At 44.0% G+C, this 18,387-nt stretch overlaps 1 protein-coding gene across 13 annotated transcripts in view; it reads left to right on the forward strand.

Annotated features, from left to right (window-relative positions):
- Window positions 1-3,363: 3,363 nt before the first annotated feature.
- TFDP1 (transcription factor Dp-1) overlaps window positions 3,364-18,387 on the forward strand; it is a 106,147-nt gene continuing 91,123 nt past the window's right edge. Inside the window, exons 1-2 of one of the 13 annotated variants that reach the window (XM_043506876.1) lie at window positions 3,364-3,858; window positions 5,037-5,123. In XM_043506876.1, coding sequence (XP_043362811.1) covers window positions 5,112-5,123 — 12 coding nt within the window. In that variant the 5' untranslated portion in view covers window positions 3,364-3,858; window positions 5,037-5,111. Of the gene's footprint in view, window positions 4,001-4,023; window positions 4,303-4,344; window positions 4,638-5,036; window positions 5,124-18,387 lie in introns of those variants that run through there. The other 12 variants (XM_043506973.1, XM_038416431.2, XM_038416457.2 and 9 more) reach the window with 12 other exon arrangements.

An 18,387-nucleotide genomic window follows, 5' to 3' on the forward strand; every position in this document is an offset into this window, starting at 1 on the left:
AACCCGTTGTTGGATATCTAGGCCATGGTGGCCCCGGCCCTTCCCTGAGACCCTCACTGCCGCCTCCTATTCCACACCACCTCCCATCCCCGCTGGTTGTTGCATCCCTCCGCCTCCGGACGGGGGAGTGAGGAGGCTTGGCCAGGTGCTGGGGCCAGTGGCTCGGTTGGTGGGGTCATCAGGGGCGGGAGGAGCTGGTGCTAGGTGGCTCTGCCCGGCTCTGGCAAGTAGGCCGGTGGCTCAGCCCGGCAGGCACTCGAAGGCTGGGGCTCGGCCCAGTGCTGGGAGGCTGGCAGCTCGGCTCAGCCCGGCCCAGTGCTGAGGCCAGCGGCTCAGCCCAGTGCTGAGGCTGGTGGCTTGGCCCAGAGCTGGTGGAGGTTGGCAGCTTGGGCCGGCCTGGTGCTGGGGGAGGCCAGTGGCTCGGTGCAGTTCGGGTGTGGGGGGGAAGAGACATCAGGGTGGAGGGATCAGTAGCTTGGCCTGGGCGGTTCGGGGGGGCGTGGGTTGGGGGGATGCCAGCGGCTCTGCCCAGTGTGGCTGGGGTGGGCGGGCCGGGGCTCCTCCAGTTGCGAGGGCCCCTCAGAGTCAGTGTTTTTCCTTTTACAGAGTGAGAGGAGAGTTTCAGGGCTCCAGCATGTGGGGCAGAGGGCAGGGCCGGCAGGCTTGCCTCCACAAAGCGGGATTTACCCTGTCGCCCATGGAAAATAAGATTATCCTCTGTGGGGCCACTGTTTTGGTGCTTCTCCTCTGTGGAGATCTATTTGGCATCAGATAAATCCACCAGTAAAAAAAAAAAAAAAAAAAAATGCTCCCAGCTGCACTGAGGCCCTTTTTACTTCAGCCTCTTGTTTGGAAGGTTTACTTCATCAAATTAGCTGTAGATCCACATGTCATGGAGTGTGGGGGAATCAGGGCCCTGCACCCCCCACCCCTTCTTGCGATTCACTGCGACTCTCAGCCAGCCAGTAAAACAGAAGGTTTATTAGACAACAGGAACACAGTTCAAAGTAGAGCTTGTAGGTACAGACAACAGGACCCCCTCAGTCAGGTCCATCTTGGTGGACAGGGAGCCTAGACCCCAGTCCTGGGTCTCCCTCCGTTTCTCCAGCCAGCTCCAAAACTGAAACCCCTTCCAGCAGTCTCAGCCAGCCACACACCCCGGCTCCTCCTCCAGCCGTTGTCCACTTTCCTGGGCAGAAGGTGTCACCTGGCCCCATGCCCCTCCTGGGCTCAGAGTCATCAACTTCGCTGATGTTGACACAGGGTACTTCAGTGATGAAGCTGCCCCACTGGGTTTATTGGAGGTAGGGAGCTTGATCTGCTCTTATATGGGTGATAACTGAATTTGAGAACTCAATATCCTTTGCTGACACAGAATTTAGTTTCAAGTCTTTACCCTTTGAAGCAATCTGTGCCTGCATCACTTGGACTTTCAGGATCTAATTGGAATGCCACAAGTTGGGAAATTTCTTCAGTGCATGAAGTGACATCATTCTGCAGGCAAATCAGGCATTTCTGCATATTGTGGTCAACTCTTGAGATAGATGATGCAAAGAAAAGAGGCTATTTTGTACATAGTTTTGCCACACTGACATGGTTTGAAGTTGAGTGGCCTATTCTCCTCCTTTGAAAATATACTTGAAAGAAAATTGAGTGGCAGAGCATAGAAAAAGCCAACACTAAAAGATTTCTGGCACCATGAACACCAACCAGGTGCTGATGCTCCAAAATACCTGAGAAATGCAAAGCACAGGAGCATTCTGAGTCAGGCATTAGTAGTGTGCTGAGAAACAGTCAAGACTCTTGCTCTGAAGCAAGCACTGGAGCTTTGGGCAGATACCATAGTGGTAAAGAAAAGCCCACTCAGGTGTGGACATGCCAAAGCATGGGAGAATTCAGGGGGAAAAGCATTGCCTAAACACTGCAGCAGGCATAAAGCACAACATAAAACAAGTGCCAAACCTCCTCAGAGCACATTAGAATAGTTAATCCAATTACCTCACAAGTACTTTATGCAACTGCACTGGACTGCCATGGAAGATATGACTAATATGGTAAGGTTATATAACAACTGTCAATAGAACAGCGATTCTCAAACTCTGGGTCGGGACCCCAAAGTGGATCGGGACCCCATTTCAGTGAGGTCACCAGGGCTGGCTTAGAGTTGCTAGGGCCCGCAGCCCGAGCCCAAGCCCAAGCCGAAGCCGGAGCCCAACCTCAGGTTTCAACCCTGGGTGTCAGGGCTAGGTTACAGGACCCTGCCTGGAGCTGAAGCCTTTGGGCTTTGCCCCCCTCTTCCCCCTGCCTCGGATGGCAGGGCTCAGGCTTCAGTCCCCCTTCTGGGGTTATGTAGTAATTTTTATTGTCAGAAGGGGGTCGCGGTGCAATGAAGTTTGAGAACCCCTGCAATAGAAGAATTTGAGCAACAAAAAAATATTTTCTCTTGATGGTGCTGCTTTGCTGACTGTGATCAAGAAAGAACTGACTCAAACATTTGGAGAGAAGCAGGATGCCATAGCTGGTAATAGACCTGTTTCATGCTACATCCTACTACTGCTGCCCTCAATGGTCTAAAAGCCTCTAGAGCTAGGTCTCTTTTTCCAGTCTGCACAGTTGTTATCTCTAAATATTTTTTTCCTTACCTATTCTTTCTTTGTAAGGGGATAAATCAGTCACCAGTATTCTCAGTTCAAAATAATCTCTAGCATATTTTTTTCCTCTTTGCTTTTTAAACTGTCACTTGCTGCTTAAATAATTGCTGCCTTATTCTTGCACAAAACCTAAAACACTTTTCACAGAAAAGTCTTTGAACCTTACACCTTGATTTTTACATTTTTGAAAGCAGTTTTATTTTATATCAGCTCCCTTTTCTACAGTCATTGCTTCATCCTTCTAGATTTGAAGATTCGAATGATGCTCCATTTTGCAAAAAGGTCATAGTTTATCCTGATGAAATCACGGTTCTCTAAATTTTAAAACCCTAGCATGGTGGTGAAGAAAAAGGAGTCTAAAAGACCACAAACCATGCTATAGAACTTATGCAATACAATTCTGTCATAGCTGTCATGAGTTACGGTATCTCCTTACGTCTGCTTCAACCAGTAGAGCTTGCAGAGAAGCAAATTTGCCCTCTAATTAACTACTTTAAAATTACATGTTTAAAATGGGGCATTCTTAGCGCTCCTGCCCTGCTAATCGTGAGGCAGTGGAAGTAACATAAGCATTATTCAGAGGTTGGTTAGGCTGGTTACTAAAATGCTGTTGCAACGGGTGCAGAGCCAGTACATGAGACAACGCCCTCATGCTTTGTTTTGACAGTGAGCTCTGCCATTAGTGTGCCCAGCAATATCATTATGGCAACAGAAGAGAAATGTTCTGCTAGTGAACATGGGGCTAGGTCTGCTAAGACACCCTGAAGACCCAGCACCTGGCAACAAGCCCCCGGCCTGCAACAGGGAAGAAGGGGATATGGGCTGAGTGCCCCAATCCAGCCATAATCAGCACAGGCGGGTCACTGTACAGTCTGGATCTCTTCTTCCCTTGCTTGACGCCCACAGGTGGGAAGCAGGCAGCTCAGCGCTTACCCAGCCCGGGCCGAGCCACCCCCTCGAGTAACGCCACGTGCCACAGCGCAACGGCTGCTTTTCGCTGACTAACCGCCAGCTCTCGCGCCCATGCTTCCCGCGCACCCCTTCCTAGAGGAGGGCGGGGAATCCATGGGCGCGAAAAAGTCGCGCATGCGCTTTTCAGGGACGGCGGGTGGCGGGACCACTGGTCTCTCCGCGTGTGCCCTGTGCGAGGCACGTTACACCTTGTGACGTCAGCGCGCAGCGTCACGCGGGTGGGACGTACAAAAGTGTAAGTTTCAGTTTTTTTTTTTTTTCTTGTGCCAACGGAAAAATTTTTCGAGGGCCGTATCCGCGTGTCGGAGCCGGGGAGGGGCGGCTGCGCCCCCGCCCCACACAGGGAGCCCTCCGAGGGGAGGGGGGAGCCTGCGCAGGTGTGCGGGGAGCCGGGGGCTGAAAGGGAGGGACGCGGGGACAAGGAAGAGTGAGACTGACACGTGTGGGGGGGGGGGCGGGAGCGAGAGCGAGAGCGAGACCCCCCCCCCCCGATTGGGCCTGGGGCCAATGACAGCCCCGGAGCCCCCTCCCATTGGAGGCCGGGAGCTGCACATGTGCAAGTCGGCGCCCCCCGCGTGTCTCCGCAGAGCGGCGCTGTGGGGGCGCGCGGCGGGGGACGGAGGGAGCCTGCTGTCCGCCGCCGGCCGCTCAGGTGCAGGCACCGTTCGGCATGTGGGAGGTGCTGCTGCGCCGGAGGATGGGTTTGGGCGGGACGTGGGGAGGGGGCGCGGGATCTGCCCGGGTGGGGGCGGGGGGGGAAGGAGAAGGAGATGGTGCCTCCGGCCCCTGAGTCAGCCGAGCCCAGTGCCTCGCGCGGCCCCGCGCCAGCTTGGGCGGGCGGGGGGAGGTCTGAGGCGCTGTTAGGGCTGCCAGTCGCTGAGGAGCCTCAGGGGCGCCGCGTCCTCCTCCGCCTCCCATCGCAGCTGCGGCCCGTCTGCCTGCGCCCGCCGCCGGGTACGGGGGGCTGTCAGGGGGCTGGCCCCAGAGGCCTAGTGTCTGTGGCGAAGCTGACAGGTCCGGCATAGAGGCGCCCCCACTCCTATGCAGAGGCCTGGCCTGGGGGGGGGGGAGGGGGGTAGCCTGCAGAGGGCACAGCTGAACCGTGACCGGCCCGGTGTGGGCTTAGGCTGCCGGCGCAGGCCGCCTGCTGGGCTCCTCCGTGTATATTTGGGGTGGGGAAGCCCCTGGAGCTAGGGGGCGAATTGTGACAGCTTCCCCGAGCTGCAGGGAGGTCGTTCGCCTGTGGGGTTGTGCGGCTGATCACGAGAGTAAGTTGATGATGCCAGAAAACTTTTTAGATATTGCGAGGCACGTTCTAAAGTAAAGGAATATATGCGTGTAGTTAATAAATTACATTTTACAGACTTCTGCGATTCACTACTATAGCTGGTGTTGTCTTGACTTTCTTTTTAGAAAATAACTTCACTGTTCCTGTTTTCTTCTGTGGCATCAAGCATTTAAGCGCCTTGATTTCTAGGCATAGGTAACATGGCAAAAGATGTAAGTATATTTGCTTCATATTATATGTGGAAGTATGAGTAATAGAAGATTTCCTTGTTCTTGCTAATGAAAATAAAGCAGGCCATACATCCCACAGATGGCATTAGGGGATACGAAGACCTGCTTTTTGTATCTTATTTAAAATAGGGTTTGCAGTGCATCTATCACTGTTTCACATAGAAAGTTTAGAATAGAATTATTAGCTCTTGTACTATAAAAAGGCTTTAGATTTAAGAGAATCTGCAGACATTTGTTCTGTGCAACAAAACAAAAAGCCACCATCTTGCTGAAAAGCGTTTGTGATGCAGGCATTTTGTATACTTGTAGTAGAGGTTATGAAACTGCTTTTCACTGCTGTGCTTAATACGAAAACAAAATAATGAAATTGTTGTTCAATCTGAGTGTTGTCAGTGAAGTACCTTTCATTAAGTTTCCTGTTTGTGATAAACTGGTACACCGGGAGCACCACTGTCAGCGTTTCCCTGCAGTTCAACCCTGTTTAGGGGTGAGAGGGTCCTTCAGTCTCCATTCCCCTTTCTTTTTCCCCCTTTCTCTTCTGAGACAGACAAAATGAACCTACTTAATGCCAACAGGAATGGCCTGAGGTAACTATTTTTTTTCCCCACATAGTCCATCAAATTCAAGCCACTAACCTAGAGGTGAGTGATAATAAAAGAGGGTCTATCTCTTGAGCCGTCTGTTCTTACAATTCCCTTTTTAATACCTCTGTAACTATCAGAAAATTACATTTAAATATAAGACAGTATTTTTAAATGTAAACAAACTTCTGTTCACTAACATCCGATGAAGTGAGCTGTAGCTCACGAAAGCTTATGCTCTAATAAATTTGTTATTCTCTAAGGTGCCACAAGTACGCCTTTTCTTTTTGCGAGTCCTCATTTAATATCATTAGGCTTTCATACTTGCATGTTGCATTGTAGTAAAGTACTCTGATATTTGATTTGCATATTGATATGTTTTTTGCATATTTTCTAAAAATACTAAGCAAAACAGCATTTTAAAAAAGCTTTTAGATTATGGCATAAGGTTTGATGTGAGAAGGTATTGCAACCTTCCAAACAGTGAGACGTGGCTAGAACTTAAGTAATCCTTGGTTTAAAGAATGAATATTGTAGAGCACTGATGTGGTTTAAAAACCACTTTAAAAAACCCCTTAATGAGTGGGTGGCAACCAAATAGAAAAACAGTCAGTCAAAGCTTGCCAGGAAAAGACAAAGGAAGTGAATTATGTTAAAGATGGCAAAAGACCTTATGGGTGGGAGGGAAGAAAGTAGGCCCATTGAGAGGATGACATAAAGATGGTTAAAAATGGCAGAGATATTGAAGTCCTTCTGTTTAAATCCCTCCTAGGCTATGTCTATACTATAGATACAGTTGTACTGCTGTAAGGTCCCCCGTGTAGCTGCTCCACGCTGGTGGGAGAGTGTCTCCTGCCAACATAGCGCTGTCCATACTGGTGCTTTTATTGGCGAAACTTCAGTTGGTCAGGGGTGTGAGTTTTTTCACACCCTTGACTGACCAGTTTTGCTGACCCGTCCCCCTCCCCCCCCCCAAAAAAAAAGTGTGTGTGAGAGAATTTAGAAAACTAGGAAATGAGAAAGAACTTAATGAGTATTGATGAAGAGCATGTGAGGAGCGTACTTGGGGAACAAAAGTGTATACCACTCATCTAGTTCAGCTGATATGGACCATAAAATATTAGGATAACTTGCAAACTTGTATATAGTTTGTATAGTTTAGTGATAGACAACTGATGGGGTACTAATTGCTTTTTTCCAGTTTTCAAAAAGGGAAAGAAGAGTGAACCTGATAATTACTGTTCAAAGCCTAACTTCTGACTTAGTGAAATAATGGAACAATTTACAAGAGGAAAAAATCCCTAATTTTTTTAGGTCTTGATCCTGCAAAGATTTGCACATGCTTAACTTTAAGTGGGTGCATAATCCTGTAGACTTCAGTAGAACTGTTTGTGTGTGGATTTTTTTTTTAAGTGTGTGCATAATTCTGCAGGATTGGGACCTTACTGGATAATTTGCACTGTGAACAGTAAGCAGTATAAATGTATAAACAATATTTCTTTCCAAACATAATCTATTCCTTTTTTAAAAAAATACAAAATTAATAGCTAAGCAGGGGGATTAAAGAAAGAGAGAATATTTGGATTTTACTAAAACATTTGGTAAATCTTCCAAAATCTTTATCTGAAAATGTTAGTGACGTGGATATAGTGTCATGTAGACTGAAAACTGGCCAGAGGATTGTGAACAACTGATAATGATAAATGGCAAAGTACTGAGTTTGGGGAAAGTACTAATGGATGTTTTTTTCTAATGGATAAGGCCCAGAAGCTATTGCAAAGTCTGCTGTAGCTCAAGTCATAAATAACATCTTCATTGAAGAAGAGGGAGTAAAGAGCACATCACCGTTAATATTAAATATAGAGGAGTTGAGAAAACACCAGTGAGGATAGAGAAATAATGCAAAGGGGTGTAGAGAGAGTTAAAAACACAGGTGGGTGAATCCAAATGAATTAAAAAAAAAATACAGGCTAATATTTATGAGAAAAATAATTCAGAACACAAATATTCGATAGGAGGGAGAAACCTTGAAATCTGTAATGCTAAAAGAGATATGAAATTCCAGAATGATCTGGCAACAAAAATGACCAGTGTCAAATTGGCTAAAGATGCAGAGATATCACATCAAAGAGTGGAGAGGTAGTCAGCAGAACTATACAGAGAGTAACTGGACTCATTTACTGAAAGACCAAAGGACACACTCATTACTAAAAGACTTTAAATTGATTGATTAAATTCAAAGAAGAATGACAAAGTTATTTAAGGGGTGGAAGGAATAACTTGCTAGGGAAAGTTAAGAGATTAAAAATGTGTAGCCTGGCTCATTGACAATAGAGAGGGAGCAAAGACCCTGGTGTATGAAGAGTGTTTGCAGCTTGGGGATAGGATAATAAAATTTCCCTTTACTTTGGCAGTGATCAGTTCTGAGGGTCTTGCAGCAGGTCAGTTTCTGATGAGATGAATTGAAGTCCCAGAGTTGCATGTGGTGTAACTTTTTTTTTTTTTTTAACACTGTGTACATGTTCTCATCTTCACTACTCCCATGAGTCCTGTTGATCTTAAACCAAATTAGACCCAGCCATGCTTGGGGAATCCCAGAAACCTCAGCTCAGTCACCACTCCTGTTTGTCACTTTAGAACATAAGAACGGCCATACTGGGTCAGACCAAAAGTCCATGAGCCCAGTATCCTGTCTTCTGACAAAAAGAAAAGGAGAACTTGTGGTACCTTAGAGACTAACAAATTTATTTGAGCATAAGCTTTTGTGAGCTACAGCTCACTTCATCGGATACTGTAGCTCACGAAAGCTTATGCTCAAATAAATTTGTTAGTCTGTAAGTGCCACATGTACTCCTTTTTCTTTTTGCGAATACAGACTAACACGGCTGCTACTCTGAAACCTGTCTTCTGAAAGTGGCCTATGCCAAGTGCCCCAGAGGGAAGAACAGAACAGGTAATCATCAAGTGATCCATCCCCTGTCATCCATTCCCAGCTTCTGGCAAAATAGGGGTTAGGGACACAGTCCCTGCCCTTCCAGGCAAATAGCCAATGATGGACCTATACTCCATGAATTTACCTAGTTCCTTTTTGAACCCTGTTATAGTCTTGGCCTTCACAACATCCTCTGATAAGGAATTCCACAAGTTGACATTGCATTGTGTGGAAAAAATACATCCTTTTGTTTGTTTTTAAACCTGCTGCCTAGTTAGTATGTTTTACTCCTTCTCATAACAGTTTATTTTCTTTCTCCACACTTGTAATGATTATATAGACTTGTATCATATCCTCTCCCTTAGTCGTCTCTTTTCCAAGCTGAAAAGTCCCAATTTTATTAATCTCTCCTAATATGGAAGCTCTTCCATACCCCTAATCATTTTTGTTCTTTTCTGAACATTTTCCAAGTCAATACATCTTTTTTTGAGATTGGGGGGACCGCATCTGCACACAGTATTCAAGGTGTGGGCGTTCCATGGATTTATATAGAGGCAATATGATATTTTCTGTCTTATTATCTATCCCTTTCTTAATAATTTCCAACATTCTGTTGGCTTTTTTTACTGCCGCTGCACATTGAGTGGATGTTTTCAGAGAACTATCCACAATTAAATCAAAATCTTTCTTGAGTGGTAACGAGCTAATTTAGATATACATCATTTTATATGTACACCTCTACCCCGATATAACGCTGCCTGATATAACACAAATTCAGATATAACGCGGTAAAGCAGTGCTCTGGGAAGGCGGGGCTGCACGCTCTAGTGGATCAAAGCAAGTTCGATATAACCCCGTTTCACCTATAACGCGGTAAGATTTTTTTTTGGCTCCCGGGGACAGCATTGTATCAGGGTAGAGGTGTGTATATGTTTTCCAATGTACATTACTTTGCATTTATCAACATTGAATTTCATCTGCCATTTTGTTGCCCAGTAACCCAGTTTTGCAAGATCCTTTTGTAGCTCTATGCAGTCTGCTTGAATATCTATCTTGAGTAGTTTTGTATCATCTGCAAATTTTGCCACCTTACTGTTTATCCCTTTCTCCAGATTATTTATGAATATGTTGAATAGGACTGGTCCCAATACAGATCCCTGGGGGGACACCACTATTTACCTCTTTCCATTCTGAAAACTGACCATTCATTCCTACCCTTTGTTTCCTATCTTTTAACCAGTTACTAATTCATGAGAGGACCTTCCCTCCTGTCCCATGACTGCTTAATTTTCTTAAGAGCCTTTGGTGAGAGACCTTGTTAAAGGCTTTTTGAAAATCTAAGTACGCTGTATTCACTAGATTTCCCCCTTGTCCACATGCTTGCTGACTCCCTCAAAGAATTCTAGTAGATTGGTGAGGCATGATTTCCTTTTACAAAAATCATATTGGCTCTTCCCCAACAAATTATGTTCATCTATGTGTCTGACAGTTTTGTTCTTTACTTTAGTTTCAATCACTTTACCTGGTATTGAAGTCAGGCTTACCGGCCTGTGATTGCCAGGATTGCCTCTGAAGCCCTTTTTAAAAATTGGCGTCACATTAACTATCTTCCAGTCATTTGGTAAAGAAGCTGATTTAAATGATGAGTTACAAACTACAGTTAGTAGTTCAGCAATTTCATATTTGATTTCTTTCAGAGCTCTTTGGTAAATACCATCTGGTCCTGGTCACTTATTACTTTTTAGTTTATCAATTTGTTCCTAAACCTCCTCTCGTGACACCTCAATCTGTGACTGTTCCTCAGATTTGTCACTAAAAAGAATGGCTCAGGTGTGGGAATTTCCTCACATCCTCAGCCATGAAGACTGCTGCAAATAATTCATTTAGTTTCTCCGCAACTGTCTTATTGTCCGCAAGTGCTCTTTTAGCATCTTGATCGTCCAGTGGCCCCACTGGATGTTTAGCAGACTTCCTGCTTCTGATGTACTTAAAAATGTTGTTACTTTTTGAGTCTTTGGTTAACTGTTCTTCAAATTCTATTTTGGCCTTCCTAATTATATTTGTACACTTTATTTGTCAGAGTTTATGCTCCTTTCTGTTTTCCTCAGTAGGATTTATCTTCCACTTTTTAAAGGGTGCGTTTTGGTCTCTCACTGCTTCTTTTACTTCGTTGGTTAGCCATGGTGGCACTTTTGGTTCTCTTACTATGCTTTTTAATTTGGAGTATACATTTAAGTTGAGCCTTTATTACGGTGTCTTTAAAAAGTTTCCATGCAGCTTGCAGGGATTTCACTTTTGGCTTTTAATTTCTGTTTAATTAACTTCCTCATTTTTGTGCAGTCCCCCTTTCTGAAATTAAATGCTACAGTGTTGGACTGTTGTGGTGGTTTCCCTGCCATGGGATGTTTAATTATATTATGGTCACGATTACCAAGTGGTCCAGCTATAAACACTACTTAGGCCAGACCCTGTGCTGCATTTAGGACTAAATCAAGAATTGACTTTCCTCTTGTGGGTTCCAAGTCATTTAAGGTGTCAAGAAACTTTATCTCTGCATCACATCCTGATGTGACATGTACCCAGTAAATGTGGGGATAGTTGAAATCCCCCATTATTACTGAGGTTTTTTTTTAAATTTTTATAGCTTCTCTAATCTCCCTGCGCATTTCATAGTCACTATCGCCATCCTGTGCAGGTGGCTGGTAATATATCCCTACTGCTATATTCTTATTAGAGTATAGAATTACTATCCATAAAGATTCTGTGGTACAGTTTGGTTCATTTAAGATTTTTACTTCATTTGATTCTGATTTTTTTTTTTTTTTGGACATATAGTGCCAGTCCTCCACCAGCACAATTTGTTCTGTCCTTCTGATATATTTTGTACCCTGGTACTGCTGTGTCCCATTGATTATCCTCATCCACCAAGTTTCTGTGATGCCTGTTATATCAATATCCTCATTTAATATGAGGCACCGTAGTTCACCTATCTTATTATTTAGACTTCTATCATTTGAATATAAATGCTTAAACTTGTCACTTTTTAGTTGTCACAACTTTTAGTAGTCACAACTTTTTAGTCTTTAGTTGTCTGCCATTTCATGATGTAATTGAATGGACCTCTTTTTCATTTGACTGGTTTCAGAGTAGCAGCTGTGTTAGTCTGTATCCGCAAAAAGAACAGGAGTACTTGTGGCACCTTAGAGACTAACAAATTTATTTGAGCATAAGCTTTCGTGGGCCACAGCCCACTTTATCAGATGCTGTAGCCCACAAAAGCTTATGCTCAAATAAATTTGTTAGCCTCTAAGGTGCCACAAGTACTCCTGTTTTTTTCATTTGACTGTTTCTCATCAGATCCTACCTGTATTTTATCAGCTTCCATCGTCTCCTCCTTACTAGGACATAGAGAATCTCGATTAATAGATCCTCCCATAAGAGAGATCTCTGTCTGAACCACGTGTTCCTCCGCACCTGTCGGCTTTCCCCCAGCCCTTAGTTTAAAAACTGCTCTATGACCCTTTAAATTTTAGGTGTCGGCAATCTGGTTCCATTTTGGTTTAGGTGGAGCCCATCCTTCCTGTATAGGCTCCCCCTTTCCCAAAAGTTTCCCCAGTTCCTAGTAAATCTAAACCCCTCCCTACACCATTGTTTCATCCATGCATTGAGACCCTGCAGTTCTAACTGGCCCTTCATGTGCAACTGGAAGCATTTCAGAGAATGCTACCATGGAGGTCCTGGACTTCAATCTCTTACCAAGTGGCCTAAATTTGGCCTCCAGGAACTCTCCTATCCTTCCCTATGTCATTGGCACCTGCATGTACCACAACCATCTGCTCCTCCCCAGCACTACACATAAGTCTATCTAGATGTTTTGAGACATCTGCAACCTTCGCATCAGGCAGACAAGTCACCATGTGGTTCTCCCAGTCATCGCAAACCCAGCTATCTGTGTTTCTAATGATCAAATTTCCCCATAACTATTACCTATCTCTTCCCGATAACTGGAGTTCCCTCCCCTGGAGAGGTATCCTCAGTGCAAGAGGATACCACATCATCATCTGGAAGGAGAGTCCCAACTATGGGATTGTTTCCCTCTGCTCTAGTTGGATATTCTAGTTCCCTGAGACTTTCATCCTCCTGAGCAACACAGAGGATGTCAGACTGTGGGTGGGACCATTCTGCTGTGTCCCGGAAAGTCTCATCTATGTACCTCTGTCTCTTTTAGCTCCTCCGTTTCAGCGACTCTGGTCTCCAAAGCCCGTACATGGTCTGTGATGGCCAGGAGCTCCTTACATTGAATGCACACATACGCCACCTGCCCATATGGCAGGTAATCATATATGCTGCATTGTTGCAATAAAGTAGTTAGCCCCCACTCTGTTGCTGGACTTCTGCCTGCATTCTCTTTTTTACTCCTGCAGTTCATTCCTTTGTTGATGTTTTTATCAAGGGGTGTTTCTCTCAAGTTTAAAGAAGGTTAAGTATATCTAGTCCCCCCTCTCGCATTCTCCCTCTGAACTCCCTTGCAAAACTCTCCTGTTAGCCGCTCCTGTTCACTAGCTCCTCTTGTCGCTTAGGAGTGGGTTTTTTAAAGATTTCCAGCTGTTCTCCCAACTGCCATGGGATCTTCCCCTCCAGTTTGACCTATCACGCTTCATTCAGGAGCCATAATAGCTGCAGCAGATTCTCCGTTAGCAGATATAACATTCTGTCCTCTGTTGACCTATTAACACTCAGATTCATCACAACACAGTGAGGTCTAGCAAGATTAATAGGGTGCAGTTAAGAAAGGGGAATACTTGGGAATTTTTGTCCTTTGAATAAACTTACTGTGAGCATTATCAAGCTATCCAATATTTTCCTAAGGGAAGTGGGTGAGATTTCCATCTTTTGGGACACTTAAAACTAGAGTGGACACAACACTATAATAAGGGGAGTCAGGAATAATTGTGCATTGGTGGGAAGATAGTTAGTAACCTAATGGCCATCTACCATTTCTAACCCGATACCAGGAAAAAGTGTTGGTCACTTGTATATTGGAACTGATGTCTGAAAATAGAGAAGGAAATGCTATTCCTCATAAATGGTTCAGAAATGTAATAGTGCAGCAGTTCTTAAACAGATTGGTGGAAAACCAACTGGCAGAGTGGGGCTAGTGCTTCCCGTTTTCAGTTACTTCAATTGCAAAGAAAATCCTGGAGGCCTGCAAAAGCAGCAGGAAAACAGAGGTGGTTTGTGTCTGACTCCCTGTTAGGAGTCACTGCTACCTAGGAGGAAGAGAAGAAACAGGAGCTGCTCTCAAGAATTAGAACCATTAGTTAGCAAGGAATGCTCAAAGGAGAGGAGGAGTAATACAGCCATGCAATGTGCCCATGGGAGAAGGGGACCAGGTAGGAGGAATTCATGTATGGGGACAAAACACTTACTGCATTAAACAGTCAAATATGCATAATTGCTTTTTTCATACCAATTTCTGTGTAGACAATTGCTATAATTGTCACAAGGATACTTTGTGACTCTCACATGGACCATCTCTTTCCAGATATGGTCTTTAGTAAAACTCCGTCCATGCTAGGAGAGAATTTGCAAAATCTTGGAATGATTGATTTCTCAAAGTTTTATTTTACATTGTGTGTTCTACCAACATTTTATTTTTTTACTTGAAAATATTTTGGCAAAATTATTCTCTTGATCTCTAGATAGGCAGATACCTCTGAAGTATTTTAATTAACAGTATTTTAGTGTTTTAGTTACCGAATGAGACTGACCCTATACCTGACTCTGAGCAGGTGGACCCTTGTGCCCGAATGGAGCCCTATTGATTCTCTGTACAGGATTCTGCCGCATGGAGCTTGTTGCAGGCTCAATGCCGGATATTACTTCCCCAGATAGCTAAAGATGGAGGGGTGAGAGAAGTGTATTCTCTCCCTTTTAAGGGAGGTGTTCAAAAGAAACTTGAATAAATGGTTTAATTCCAGTTCACTTATTTTTTACGATATCGTCTGTAAATGTGTTGGCCAAAGAAAATATTTTAAAATGTACACTTGAAAATGAAAAGGTTTGGAAAAGGGCAACAAAAATTAGTAGGGGTATGGAACAGCTTCTGTATGAGGAGAGATTAATAAGACTGGGACTCTTCAGTTTAGGGGAAAAAAGACGACTAAGGGGGGATATGATTGAGGTCTGTAAAATCATGACTGGTGTGGAGAAAGTAAATAAGGAGGTGTTTTTTACTCCTCCTCTTAAAACAAGAACTAGGGGTCACCAAATGAAATTAATAGGCAAAAGGTTTAAAACAAAGAAAAGGAATTATTTCTTCACACAAAGCACCTGTGGAACTTTTTGCCGGAGGATGTTGTGAAGGCCAAGACTATAACGGCTTAAAAAAAAAAAAAAAAAGATAAATTCATAGAGGATAGGTCCATCAATGGCTATTAGCCAGGATGGGCAGGAATGGTGTCCCTAGCCTCTGTTTGCCAGAAACTGGGAATGGGCAACAGGAGATGGATCATTTGATGATTATCTGTTCTGTTCATTTCCTTGGCACTTGCCATTGGCCGTTGTTGGAAAACAGGATACTGGGCTAGATGGACCTTTGGTCTGACCCAGAATGGCCATTCTTATGAAATGCTGAGGAGTGGTTTCCTGCATTGCCATTCAAGGCCCTAATCCTGCGATAAGATCAATGTGAGTGGCACCGTCACAGGGCACCACTGAAGTCAATAGGGTTCTGCAAGGGCAAAAGAGCTCACTTGCACAAATCTGACCAAGGTAAAGCATGGCTATTTTTTTGAGTGAAGATACATTGTTTGTAAAAATAGCAAGATCCACAGGTCAGAATTCAGATTCATGTGTTTTCTTTGCAGAAAAGCTTGGTCAGTTGTGGTAACTGATGTAATCATGCAGCCTTACGAATAAAGTAAATAGGTTCTAATGTTTGAGGCTATTTGCCATTCATTGTAGCATCATGGTACTGAAAATACCTGACACAAGACTGCTGAGGTTGTTTAGAAGAATGTGTATTTTGTATACCATTCTTAGACCTATTTGATGAAGCCTACTGGCAAAGAAATACGTTCAGTGTATATCAATAACAACCTCACTATTTTATGCAGACTGCCATGTCCTATAAGATCTGTGGAAACCAATGCATGTGCAACAGTTTTGGTTTTTGAACAAAATCTTAATTATGAATACCTTGAATATTTATCTGTATAAACTAGATTTACTCCATTATCTTCAAGTTTAATTGTTTTCTCATGCATTGCAGTTCTGTAACTAAAATAATATAATGTGAAGCTTATGCTTTGATAATTTAAAAGTGCCATATGGAAAACTAACTTAAATCTGCTGTCTGAATTCAAAGGTTACAACTGTGCTAAAATTTTAAAGTCAAAATGACACTAACGGTGATGGAAACGAGGGCTATATGTGCTCTTTATGATGCACAAAGAGGGCCTAAAAAGAATTTTATATGCATTTTTTCCAGCCTTTTTTTCTTTACATATCGGGAACATCTATTCCGATGTTTTTCCTTTTTTTGTGTGTGTGGGGGTTGTTTGGAGATTTCCAGTACATACTGGAAGTTTTAATTGAAGAGATTGAAAATTCAGTCTCTCACAAACAGATCTCGTTCGAGTTGTTTATGGACACTGTTTTGTTAATGCTTACTTGCCTCAATTCAGATTTAAAAAAAAAAATCTTTAAAATCATTCACCCTGAATCATTTTTTCACTTGCTTGGTGTTTGATATCCTAATACTACTTGTTCTCCCATCGTTCATTACATTTTTCAAGAAAGAGACCTGACATTTCTGATAAACATTTTTTTAAAGAGGTAAAACATTGCACATATACCCTTTTTGGATGGAGGCAGGAGGGAGATAACTACAGTGTTAAGCGAGGAGTTAGCGTAAAAGGTTATGTTCCTGAAAAATGCAACTTTAAGCGAGACGATGTTAAGCGAATCCAATTTTCCATAAGAATTGATGTAAATAGAGGTTAGGTTCTAGGGAAATTTTTTTCAGCAGACAAGACTATATTATTATTTTTAGATGCATCATGGCCAAAGAAGAAAATTTGCTATAGATTAATTAAAGCACCGAAGCCAATTAGAGCACCTGAAGCCAATCACCTGATTAAAACCCTTCTGCTTCAATCAGACAAGGGAAGGAGTTGAAGCAGAGTGGATTGGTCTTGGAGCAGAGAGCAGTTTGGAGGGAAGCAGAGGAGAGTTTGGAGAAGGGCTGTGGTGGGCTAAGAAGACCAAGACCCTAGGTAAAGGGACACCTGGTTTGTGCAGAGGGAGGGCAGAAAGCCCCACAAGCTGGAGGGCAGGAGAGGGAAGTAGTCCAAGGGAAGGAACCGCTAGTTCAAGCCGTTTACCGCTATCCCTAGGGCCCCTGGGCTGGGACCCAGAATAGAGGGCGGGTCCGGGTCCCTCCTTCTCCACTCTCCTCCCCTAGGACACTACTGGGACAGTTAATACCCCAGTTCAGGGGAGAGAAATGGTGCCCTGAACCCTCCCCAAGAAGAGAGTGCGAGACCCATCAAAGTAGTGCCGGACATTTGCCACTAAATAAATAAATATATATATATACACACACACACTATAAGTTTCACACAAACAATTTAATACTCTATGCAGCAATGATGATCGTGAAGCTTGGTTGAGGTGGTGAAGTCCGAGGGTGGGATATTTCCTAGGGAATGCCTTACTGCTAAATGATGAACTAACACTCGGCTGAGCCCTCAAGGTTAACACGTTGTTGTTAATGTAGCCTCACGCTCTAGAAGGCAGCACAAATGGAGGGAGAGGAGACAGCATGGCAGACAGACTCCCACCGTGTGTGGGGGAGAGAGATGTGCATTGCCCCTTTAAGTACACTGATCCCACTCTAAGAACATTGCTTTTTTAAGTAGATCAGCAAGTTGAGACAGCAGCTGCTGCCAGCAAGATCCCTCCGTCCTGAGCCCTGCCCCCTCCCCCCCGCTTTATGGAGATGGGGTAAACAGGGGGAAGGGGGACACCCTGACATTAGCAGAGACACATGCCCTGCACAGCAAGCAGGAGGCTCCCGGTAACCTCCTAAGGCAGAGGGCAGGAGCAGCACATGGCAGTGGGGGAGGACAACTGAACTGCCAGGAATTGATAGCCTGCTGGGCGGCTGCCACACAGGGAACTTAGCGGAGCAGGGAGCTTATGGGGGGCTGCCGGTCCACCCTGGTTTCAAGCCCCCACCACCTAGCTCCAATGGGCTGCTCTTCCTGCAAGCAGTGGACAAAGCAGGCAGCTGCCAAATAACGTTATAAGGGAGCATTGTGCAACTTTAAATGAGCATGTTCTCTAATTGATCAGCAACATAACATTAAAATGACATTAAGCAGGACAACTTTAAGTGAGTTAATGTATTATCATAAATGAGGAAACCAGCAAAATCCCAGTTATTTTTGCTTTTTGAAGTCACCTCTAAAGGACCAAGGAAAAATGCCTTCTAAAAAAGTCTCTTGCCAGTTCTGGAACTTATCTGCGTGGTTGTAGTCTTTTTGCCACAGACTCAGTTCTTTAAAATGCTTATCTTCATTAATAATAATAATAATTAATAGTGTATTTCAGTATATAGCAAGGGACTTCTGGTGTATGTCTTCAGTTTTACCTGTGTTAGGAACACAGCGGTACTTAGTAGCATGCTAAACAAGATAACCGCTTGTAATGGCTAGTTATAATAATG

This window comes from Dermochelys coriacea, chromosome 1 (genome assembly GCF_009764565.3).
Source record: "Dermochelys coriacea isolate rDerCor1 chromosome 1, rDerCor1.pri.v4, whole genome shotgun sequence".
NCBI classification, from domain to species: domain Eukaryota; kingdom Metazoa; phylum Chordata; order Testudines; family Dermochelyidae; genus Dermochelys; species Dermochelys coriacea.